This window comes from Pipistrellus kuhlii, unplaced genomic scaffold (genome assembly GCF_014108245.1).
Source record: "Pipistrellus kuhlii isolate mPipKuh1 unplaced genomic scaffold, mPipKuh1.p scaffold_m20_p_4, whole genome shotgun sequence".
NCBI lineage: Eukaryota > Metazoa > Chordata > Mammalia > Chiroptera > Vespertilionidae > Pipistrellus > Pipistrellus kuhlii.
The window spans coordinates 8,367,212-8,378,724 of NW_023425540.1; the positions used below are offsets into that span (position 1 = coordinate 8,367,212).

The 11,513-nt window shown below is 45.9% G+C and overlaps 1 protein-coding gene across 4 annotated transcripts; it reads right to left on the reverse strand.

Annotated features, from left to right (window-relative positions):
• Positions 1 to 5,077: 5,077 nt before the first annotated feature.
• Positions 5,078 to 11,374, reverse strand: TMEM267 (transmembrane protein 267). 4 transcript variants are annotated; one of them, XM_045571534.1, is made up of 3 exons: positions 11,125 to 11,374; positions 7,307 to 7,694; positions 5,078 to 6,806 (listed from the first exon to the last, which is right to left on the reverse strand). In XM_045571534.1, the coding sequence occupies exons 2-3, from the start codon at positions 7,640 to 7,642 to the stop codon at positions 6,471 to 6,473; spliced, it is 672 nt and encodes a 223-aa protein (XP_045427490.1). In that variant the 5' UTR covers positions 7,643 to 7,694; positions 11,125 to 11,374; the 3' UTR covers positions 5,078 to 6,470. The 4 variants fall into 4 exon arrangements, with proteins under 4 accessions (XP_045427490.1, XP_045427491.1, XP_045427492.1 ...); XM_045571535.1 differs by having other exon boundaries at positions 11,114 to 11,374; XM_045571536.1 differs by lacking the exon at positions 11,125 to 11,374 and adding an exon at positions 10,610 to 10,978.
• Between the last annotated feature and the right edge of the window lie 139 nt (positions 11,375 to 11,513).

The window sequence follows — 11,513 nt, forward strand, 5'->3', positions numbered from 1 at the left end:
ACAAGGGTAAACGGGATAAGGGCCCCCAAAGATCTGCACACCCTCGTCCCCGGAACCTGTGAATGTGTTGCCTCAGGAGCAACAGCGGCTTTGCCCAGGTGGCCTGGACCCTGGCCATGCGGCGTTTACCCTGGCTGTCCCGGTGAGCCCACATAACCACAGGGTCCTTAGCCAGAGAGCCTTCCCCGTGGTCGGAGGGAGACGGGCGGTGGTAGGAGGGCCAGGGAGATGCAGTGAGACAGGAAGCCGGCCTGAGCACCAGTGTGGAGGGTGGGACGAGGGGCCACACGCCCAGGAAAGCAGGTGGCCCTGGAAGCTGAGAGACAGCCTCCCCTGGAACCAGCCCTGCTGAGATCCGGGCTGGATTTCACATATAAAGACTGTAAGATAGCTGAAACCGGTTTGGCTCAGTGGATAGAGCGTCGGCCTGCAGACTGCAAGGTCCCAGGTTCGATTCCGGTCAAGGACATGTATATTGGTTGTGGGCACATCCCCGATGGGGGGTGTGCATGTAGGAGGCAGCTGGTCAATGTTTCTCTCTCATCGATGTTTCTAGCTCTCTATCGCTCTCCTATCCTCTCTGTAAAAAAAATCAATAAAATATATATTTTTAAAAAAAGACTAAGATAATACATTTGTCTTGTCTTAAGCCACTGAGTTTATGGTGATTTGTTACAGCAGTAAAAGCAGGGTAATACAGGACACACACACACACACACACACACACACACACACTGTACCCTCAAAGTGGGCCAAACAGCTTCCCCTCTCCCTCTTTTGTAATATGTTTGCCCGTTCAAAGCTCCCCGGAGGCTCCCGTTTCACCTGGATGGATTTGTCGGGATGGGAGCATGAGGCTTGCTGAGTCACTTGCTCTGGCAGAGCCCCTTCCAGGGTTGGAGGGTGCCACTCTTGGTGAGGCCGGTTGACCGACAGCAGTCCACTCAGATCCAGGGAGACGTCAGCGTCTCTGCCAGCCAGAAGCCAGGCCGGACACCGAGGCCATTGTACAGCCGGGCAAACAGCCTGAGGTCAGGGAAGAGGGAAGAGTGGCATTTGCTCATGGCTCTCCTGGCAGAGGGGCCTCCTGGCCTCACGGCAGGGGCTCAGGACACCTGAAGACGCTCCAGCCACTCCCTGTGATGGTGTGCCGTGGCCGCAGGCAGCAGGTAAGACCACTGACATTTACAGACGTTACCCTGCCTGCCGTCTGTTAGGTCACACTATCCGCACTTTTTTAAAAATATATTTTTTATTTTTTATGGAGAGGGAGAGGGATAGAGTTAGAAACATTGATCAGCTGCCTCCTGCACACCCCCTACTGGGGATGTGCCTGCAGCAAGGTATTGTACATGCCCTTGACCAGAATCAAACCCCGGACCTTTCAGTCCGCAGGCTGATGCTCTAACCATTTAGGGCACCATCTGCATTTTATACGTTATTTAGCGTCACCCCAACATTTAGGGAAGTTTTTCTCCCTGCCTTCGCTTTATGTGATTGGATGGAATCACTGACCTGGAGCCTGGGCCGGGGGGGGGGGGGGGGGGGGGGGGGGGGGTGGGGGAATGGAGTTCTAATGAAATCAAATCAGTATTAAGTGAGTACAGGTGTGTGAATTCAGGGGGGTGTTTTCTTTGAAAACACATAGATGACGTCTGAGGAAGATCAGAGGATGTGTTCAGTGATCATGGGGCTGATGGGATTGGACGGCTACCCAGACTCTGAAGCAACACTCAGGAGTATCGCTGCGCAGGCAAGCCCAGCAGCTCCTGCCAGGTCTGTCAGAAGGGTCCAGTGCTGCAGAAACCCTTTAATTATTACCTTATTCCTGGTATGTAAACGAATGCCAATGAGACACACCGCAATGCCTTGGAGTTGTGCCTGTGGAGAGTGAGTATTCCCAGGGCTCTTCAGGTCAGAGAAGGCTGTGCGCCTCCTGCTGGGCTTGGATCGAATACGGGTTTGGAATATTCCTGGAGGCTGGGGAAATAAGTAACAGTCCCAGCATGTGGGTCTAATGGAGGTGGTGAATCCCAAGTGGAAGCGGAGAAGCAGGTCAACAGCTTGCAGACCCACTGGGACAATCAGCCCCAGAGGCCACAGTCCAGGCCTCTGAGGAATAGTGAGTGTCAGCTGCTCACTCAGACCAGTCCTGCTCTGCAGCCTGAGGACTGCTCTTATTTAAAAATAAATAAATAAATATATATATATATATATATATATATATATATATATATATATAATTGATTATGGTATCACATAATTGTCCATTGTCCTCATCCCCCCATTCCCATCCCAAACCCCTCCCCACATATGCCCCCACCCCCCTGTTGTCCATGGCCACTGGCTAGGCCCATATGCATGCACACAATCCTTTGGTTGATCTTGTCCCCTTACTCCCACCCTCCCCTACTTTCCCTCTGAGTATATATATTTTTTAATTTCAGAGAGGAAGGGAGAGGGAGATAGAAATATCAGTGATGAAAGAAAATCATTGATGGGCTGCCTCCTGCACACCCCCTACTGGGGATGGAGCCAAAAATAATCAAAACGTGACTTCCTGTTTCACAGGTTGGTGCTCAAACACTGAGTCATACCAGTGGGGCAAGGACTGCACTTACGATAGAAAAATGGAAATTCCTACTTTACAAATATGGCCCCATACTGCTCTACTGCTGGTTTTTACTTTTTCATGCAGATAATTTTGCATATATTACAGGGGTTACTTCACCCATTAGTATTCCACTGCTTGTAGCATCAGTTAGGTGCTAACTCTCTAGTTAAAGACTTTTAGGTGGTTTTTAGGTGTGTGGGGTTTTTGTTTGTTTTTCATTTTAAGCAGCCAAAAAAAGTCTTTTTCCTTTGTATATGTACCTGTTTAGTTCTTTAGAATAAATTCTTAGAGTTGGAATTTGGAATTTGAAATTTCTGGGTAAAATGGCTTAAAGACACATTACCAAATTCCCTCTGCAAGAAAGTATGAGTTTCTTGTCATACCAACAACGCCCATATGCTTACACTCTGCCAACACTCAGTGTTATCCATCTTTCTAAAGTTTGCCAAACTGAGAATCAAAACAACTCATTGCTGTTTTCTCTTACATTTTAATTAGATTCAATGCTTTGGGGTTTACATTTAAATAAAGGTTTATCTCTATAACATCATTACAATAGTTATAATATCTTGCAATAATTAGAAATAAGCATTTCTTGATGTCTCTGAGGCAAAAAGTACCTAATAACAAAATAATATCTGTAAATTCATAACAAAACTAAATAAAAATCCACCCCTTCCCACATTCTAACATATTTCACTAGGATTAAATACAGTATGTCTTGTATCACATGAAACAGGCATTAAAAAAATATAGTAACCGTTTTGAAGTGGCAAACAGCGTTTCTCAGGAGAGTGTAAGACTCATCATTGTGGAATGACTTATAAGCTAATCTGCATCAAGGCAAAATAATAACTAGATTTTCTGAGGTCCTGTCACGGTACAATTTCGTGTTCGGTGAGTCACACAATGAGAAGAGGGAATCGGTAATTAGGAAAAGAAACTCCTTATGGGCTACGGCTTCATGACTGGAGTCCAGAGAAAACAAACACAAAGGAGATACAAGCCAACTTTCCATCTCAAGTATTGACACGAACTCCTTCACCACGAAAGGAACACAGTGGCAGCCGAGCATGGGAAGTTGGTTGTTATATTTCTAGACGCTGCAGCCACAGCTTTACGACAAGAACCGTTTCTGATTCTTGACAGCTAAACCACACTTACAATCTGCAGTTACTGTAGAAGCAAAGAGTCATGGTCAGAGTGAACTCCCATTCTCATAAGAAGGCAGAACAGCCCCCGAAGGCCGAGGTGGCGTTCTTAAATAAGGCCCTATGTTTTAAACACATTCCTTCGCCCAACATGGAGAAAGAAAAAAATAGAATTTTATAGTTTAGTCAGAAAAAGTCATTCAAGATATATGATTTATGTTCACAGGTTTCTGAAATCATATGCTTTTTAAAAATCTCAACCTTAATCAAATTTACTCCCACAACATATATTTATGATTAAACCAACCAAACTGCCACAATGATTGCTCTCAAAAGATAACAGATTATAAGGTCTAGTGCAGTGGTCGGCAAACCGAGGTTTATAAGCCACATGCGGCTCTTTGGCTGCTTGAGTGTGGCTCTCCCACAAAATACCACGTGCAGGTGCGCATGTACAGTGCGATTGAAACTTCGTGGCCCATGCGCAGAAGTCGGTTTTCAGCCTGGGCAAGTCTATTTTGAAGAAGTGGCGTTGGAACACTCAAGGGGCCAAAGAACCACATGTGGCTTGCGAGCCGTGTTTTGATGACCACTGGTCTAGTAGATTGTAAAAACAGAATGCAGTCAATTGGCTTTAACAACAACAAAAAACACTACAGCAAGTATATCAAACTTGTGGTCGGTGGGCCGCAGGCTTGCACTACAGAGCTTAAACAATGGTAACAATTTACAGAACTGTTTAACTTAATGAGAAAAACCTGCTGGATCAGTAAGGCATTGCTGCATCATTTCTCAGAGAGGAAGGCACACAGTCACAGGCAAGAAAAATCACAAAATGTGTAAGCAACTACCAAGACAGCAGATGGTGCACATGTGCAAACAAAAGCGGTGCCTCTGGGGCCCTGGCTTTTATATCAAAGCAACATCACACTGTGCGGAGTAAACTCACAGCAACCCAATTCCCTTCTCTAAGACAGACTGACTATTTTTAACAGACAGCAATCGAGAAGAAAAAAAGAAAAAATCAAATTTTCTAAAACAGTTTCATTTTCAGAAAAGCTATTGTGTCTCTCAGTATTGGGCAGATGTTTAAAAAACTGTTTTAACTGGTGTAATGTTTTAGAGGAGTGTATAAAGAAATTGACAGCAACTAAAACAATTTTAATGGCACATCCAGGAGTTCACATTCAAAATGGCATTACTGGTAAGTTCTTTTTTTGTGTATGTATTCAAATTCTATATTATGAGCCAAGTAGCAATACTTTATGTTAATTCTTAGCAAATATTTTGTTAAATTTAGGTAGGTTTTTCAAAAACAGTTAAAACCCTAACACATGAGATTCTTGAGCAAAGATACTGACATAATAATACTTCAGGAAGATGTTACTATAGCCGACATATTGCAATAATTTTCTAAAGTGATTTCTGAGACAACTAGGGGCCCAGTGCACAAATTCATGCACCTTGGAACTGTGGGCCGCAAAGCTACGGTGGGCACAGGGGTGGGTCTCCGCCTATCCTCTGCACTCCTGCCTGGCCACTCCCACCATGGCAGCTGGCCGCCTGGTTCCCGCACCAGCCCTGCTCACACCCGCTGCTGGGACCAGCCCCGATTGGCCCACGCCATCAGCGGGTGCAAGTGGAGCCAGAACTGTCAGTGGGTGCGGTGGTGGCTGCTGCCCTGATCACCCTTCAGGAGCAGGGGGAGGTGGAGAAGCCCTCCGGGATTGGGGCTGGCAGCCACCGCTCGTACCTGCTGATGCTGCTAACTGACTGGGGCTGGCGCCGGGCGTCAGCAGTGGGTGTGAGCAGTGGCTCTAGCACTGGCAGCAGGTGCAAGGGGGGCCGGGGCCAGCACGGGTGCCAGCAGCAGGTGCAAGCACCGGGTGAAACTGTGGCTTATGGAGCAAAGAATTTTCAGTAACCACCAAAGGCTCGTCCCAATGACAGCGACTGGTGCCCTGTTTTGTCCCCCATCCCACCGTGGCTCGGCACAAATCATAGCGACCAGTTGTTTGGTGTTCCACTGTTTGGCCTATGGCATGTTAGGGTTTTATATATATCGATAACCCAGATCTAATCTTGGTTACTGTCTTGTATGAATGCTATATTTCCAGCACAACTGCACTGGTGCTGATCCTGCCAGTAACCACAACTCACTACAGCACTGGGCAATTCCACCCCCGTCAGGGCCCACACAGACAGGCAGAAGGAAGTGTGAGCCCTCACTGTACTAGTACATCTCACTCACGGTCTCCTTAACTTTGGCCTTTTCACTGTTTCAGTATCTCAGGAAAATGAGGATCCAAACATCATGCTAATCTTCCACAAACTATTCACCCTAAAATTTGAACTATTTTTCGTCAGGAAATCAACTACCTTAAAACTCTACTTCCAGAAAACACAACTGGATGTCAATCTAATCAAGCTATTAGTAAAGCCAGATACACAGAAGAAAAAATAAAAATAGAAGTGGAATAAATGGAAGTCCAATACAGCATGAAACTGTTACAGAGAGGAAAACAGAATTACAACAAACGTAACATTAAAAAAAAATTGCACACACCTCCTGAGCAAGAGGATTCAGGAATTATAATAATTCATGTAAGTACCTAATATGTTTTCTAAAAGTCCCTTTAATGTTGGATATCCTTAATTATCACTGTCCGAACCATTCGTTTCTCTGAGGCTGCTGCACGGTGACCTCAGACATCAATACGGATTCCGTGTTTTGAAGACATCACCTGTCTTGTCCCTGTTAAATACATGACCATGGAACAGAAGTGAGGCAAAGATGCCGTGCTTACGACATAAAGCCAGACTGGCAGGGGAGGGGTCTTTCCAAACGGGCACAGCCACAGGCCGCGACGGAGGCCGTCCCGGATGTGGTGTGAGGTCCAGGATATGAAGACCATCCAGGGGAGGAAGCACCACGAGTCTTTGAGCTTGAAGAGGTGCATGGTAGCCTTGAGGGTCAGAACCACGATGGGTATCAGCGTAGAGCAGTGAAGGAAGGGTCTTCGTGGGAGAGTCAGAGCAGCCTGTGGGGAGGGCGGGAAGCAATACTTCTATCATTTCCTTCTTGGCAAACAACATTTTATACATACTTCCTAATACTCTAAAATATTGTCCTGCCTGGTCAGGGTAGCACAGTAGTTGAGTGTCAACCTTGTGAATCAAGATGTCATCATTTGATTCCCGGTCAGGGTACATGCCCAGGTTGTGGGCTCAACTCCCAGTAGGGGGTGTGCAGGAGGCAGCTGATCAATGATGCTTCTCTCTCAGACATTTCTCTCTACCCCTCTCCCTTCCTCTCTCTCTAAAAGTCAATAAAACCCATATTAAATCCTAAATGTATAAGGTTCGTGTAATTTTGGTGTACAGGATGACACTCCAACGAACTGAACCACTCAGCCAGGGCTGGGCTTTCTTATCTTAAAACAAGGTCAGTCTTCTCTGGTTGTAACTGAAATGATGCCGCAAAGTTGGGTATAATGGTGCTAACAAAATCAAAGGAAAATTAAACAGATATGCTTCTTACCTGTAAAGATAGGGATCTAGCTAGTAAAAAGTGGTCCACGTCAATAACAGAGGCTAAAAATCCAGCTAGGAAGATCTCTCTGAGGTCAGTCTTCTTCTTGATGCCAATGACGATCGCCCAGGACCACATGCCGATCACACCGTGCACTGCATTGTCGGAGAGGGCGCGGAGCCAGGTATTGTGCTGAATTATGGGAAACTGCAGAAGCCTGTCAGCCACAAGGCAGAATGTCCCCAGGCCGAGGCTGGAGAGAAGAGCCTGAGTGCTGCAAGACTGGAGTAAGGCCTGGGTCTTCTCCGTCTCGGATGCCATCACAAACAGTGTGTCATTGTACATGAAGAGCCATCAGGAAACGAGCCACTTAATCTTGCTGACATTCCCAGTCACCCTAAAAGAGAAAGGAGACAGGCACACAAATGCATATTATGGGTTGCCATACAATATCTAAACAAAACATCATCAGCAATAATTTTACAAATAAATATAAAGTTGTAAAAAAAACTGGTATTTCTTTTTAAATTACTGTGATTTTATGCCCTATCTGGCTTGGCTCAGTGTATAAGAGCGTCAGCCTGTGGACTCAAAGGTCCCAGGTTCGATTCTGGTCAAGGGCATATACCTGGATTGCAGGCACATCCCCAGTAGGGGGTGTGCAGGAGGCAGCTGATTGATGTTTCTCTCTCATCGATGTTTCTAATTCTCTCTCCTCTCCCTTCCTCTCTGTAAAAAAACAATAAAAAATATTTAATTTTGCCGGGACCGGTGTGGCTCAATGCATCGGCTTGGGGACTGGAGGGTCCCGGGTTCGATTCCGGTCAAAGGCATGTACATACCTTGGTTGCGGGCACATCCCAGGAGGGGGTGTGCAAGAGGCAGCTGATCGATAACTCTCACCGAGGTTTCTAACTCTCTCTCTCCTTTCCTCTCTGTACAAAGTCAATAAAACATATTTTTTTAAAAATATTTAATTTTTTAAAGAAATTTTTCTAACTTTATTGAGATATAACCAATCTAGTACATGGTGTAAGTTTAAGGCATATGATGTAATGATTTAATATACATAATGTGAGATGACTACCACAATAAGGTTAGTTAACACATCCATCAGCTCATATAGTCAACTTTTCTTATGTGTGGTGAGAACGGTAAAGGTTACATTATATATAATAAGCTATATGGCCCAAAGATGAGTTTTGTAGGAAAAGCAGGTTAGATGGTAATGTGTAGCATGGGAAACTTAAGGAAGCCCACTGACTGTAATGTATTACTTTGAGGTCATCCATCTCAGAAATATTTACTGCCCGGTAGTTGGCATCCACTGTCTATGTACCCAGCAACTACCTTCCACACTTTTTCTGATATCAGCCCCTTCCTTTGGGCAAAACTGCTCATCATGACATTTTACTGCCAAAAATAACAGCAGACTTCATGTAAAAGGAACAAAACAAAAACAAGAAAGAGATAATGAAGATGAAAAGCCTGATTGCCCAACTAAAAGGTTAATGGAAGCAATGCATATTAAATGAATGCTTCAAAACCACAAGTGAGCATGAACATTTTCAAAGGATTTTCCCAAAGCTTGAGTTGGATATTGAAAAAAAATAAATTTAAAAAATAAAGAGAAAACCCTTTAAGAGTACTTAAGCCTCTCCCACCCCCCAAGGTTATCTGCAAAAGAGTGATTAACACCAACAATACCAAAATATTGTGAGGTACAGAGTTCTGAGAGAAAAAGGATCATTACTGTAGGATTCTCAACACAACTAAATTATGGGAATTATGTCACAATCATGAATTTTAAGAGTTTTCCTTAGAAATTATAACACCTAGGTACAATTTCTTGGGGGAAAAAGAATTGAGGAACAGGACTTCTAAATCTCTAGGGGAAAGGGAGAGAGGAGAAAGAAAACTTGATTAATACAACAAAACAGAAAAGGGAAAAAAAGCAAACAAGAAAATTTTACCACCCCCATCAAAGAAAAGCAATTGGAACCAAACACATCAAACACAAATACCACAATAAATGTGAATGTCCTAAATTTCTCTAGTAAGAGACAGACGGAGCCCTGGCCAAGGTGGCTCAGTTGGTTTGAGCAGTGGTCAGCGAGCCACATATGGCTCCTGAGCCGAGGTTTGTTGACTGAGTTTGTCGACCACTGGGTTAGAGTCTTGTCCCAATATGCCAAGGTTGTTGGTTGGATCCCGGGTCAGGGCACATACAAGAAGCAACCAATGAATGTACAGTCAATGGAACAACAAATAGATATGTATATATTTTTTCTTTCTTTCTTATTTCCTCTCTCTGAAATCGATTAAAAAGGGGGAGGGATAGATGGAGACAAAAGGAAATATCTTCTGTTTTAAGCCTCTAAGTTTTGGAGTAATTCATTATGCAGCAGTAGATAAAAGTTGCTGTTTTAAAGAAGGTATGGTCCCAGAAACACATAATTCTGACATCCATTCCTCTCCAACTATTGGTGCAGATATTTAGATTCTCCTCCCTCTACAAATAAAATGGATTCCAGGAGCCTCCTGAACTGCAAAAGAGCCTTCTGTTTATTTTACATACTCACTTTGGGGGGAGGGGAGGAAAGAACAGGTTCCTTAAGAGTAGTAATTACAATTTTCTTTTAAACCTGTCATGCATAAAATCTAATGTGCTGTGGTGCTTAATAAATATCTCATTAGTATATTAATAAAAGGGATAAGCAGGTCAGCAATCCTCAGCCTATAACTAAAGGTGTTAATTGGATAGGACTTCTCTGCCATAATAGCCAGTTTCCACATCACACATTTCTCTCCTCTGACCTGCAGGAGCCACATTCTGCAATGGCCAAACTGCCCATTCTGGTAAAATGCCATCAATTATGGGGCCTTCAAAGTATAATATATATATATAGCAGTATTCTTCCCTTCCCTGAACTCCACAAACACACAATTAGCAGTTACTTTAATTATACACTGCTATGTATTGTCAATAACTTCTTAAGACATCTGTCTGCCAAAACAAACCAGAGCTAATAAAACAAAACAAAAAAACAACAAAACAACAACAAATCAGAGCTAACACATTCCCAATGTAAACATCATCTTCCACTTCACCCTCTTCTTCTCCCCAATCACGTTTCCAAAAGCCCCCAGTAAAAGCACAGTCTGACATGGGAAAACTGTCTTTATTATGCTTCTATTCCTTTAATGCGACAACACCCAGAAGAGAAGCCAAACCTAACGCAGCTCATTGGCAGAGCAAAGGAGACACAAACGGCGCTCCCTCGCACGGAAACTCTCACAGCCTGCACGTACCATGTTTGGAGCCTATGACCATTACGAATAAAACACCCAATTCCACGTTTCAACTTGCAAATCCATCCCCAAAGTCACGCTTCCATCAGGTGGGTGCGATGCAGGCATGGCTCACGTGTGCACTAAGACACAGGGCAGGAACCGGGGAGCCCGGCGTCCGCAGGGAAGGCGCCGGGTCACACTGGTCGCCTTCCCGCCTCCAGGGGGGCTCTGCCGCCGGTACCGATGGCGACGGGCAGCGCCCTCAGACCGGGACCGGCCCCCCGCCCCGGGCCAGGGAAACGCCGGGAGCGGCGGGGCCCCGGGGGGACCGGGACGGGGCCACGAAGCCGGAGGGCGCCTCGCGCAGGTCCCGGCCCGGCCGCCCGCACGCCCTCCCCATCTGCGACCTGGACAGGCCCCACTCCGGGCTCAGGCGGTCCCGCCTCGGGCCTCACCGGAGGACGGAGCTTCTTTCGCAGCATCCCCCGCACCCCCTCCCAACCGGCCCCGCGCCGCACCCACCCGGCTCTCACGGCGGAAGCCGCCGCCGCCGCCGCCGCCGCATCGATGGAAGCCCCGCCCCATCGATGGAAGCCCCGCCCCCGCAGGGACCATAGAGACGCCGGTGCGGCCAGAGCGGCTCCGGCCCGCGCGCCGCCGAGATGCACGCCGGGATAGGGCGCCAATCTGAGCCGGCGGGAGCCGCGGTCCGGATGCTCTCCGGTGGAGGACTGGGCACCTCGAGTTCTGGCCCGTCCTGTCCCCCCCTAGAATGAGGTGACCAGACGTCCCGATTTTTTATTTTTTATTTATTATTATTTTAAATATATTTTATTGATTTTGTACAGAGAGGAAGGGAGAAAGAGAGAGAGAAACATCGATGAGAGAGAGAGTCATCGATCAGCTGCCTCTTGCACACCTC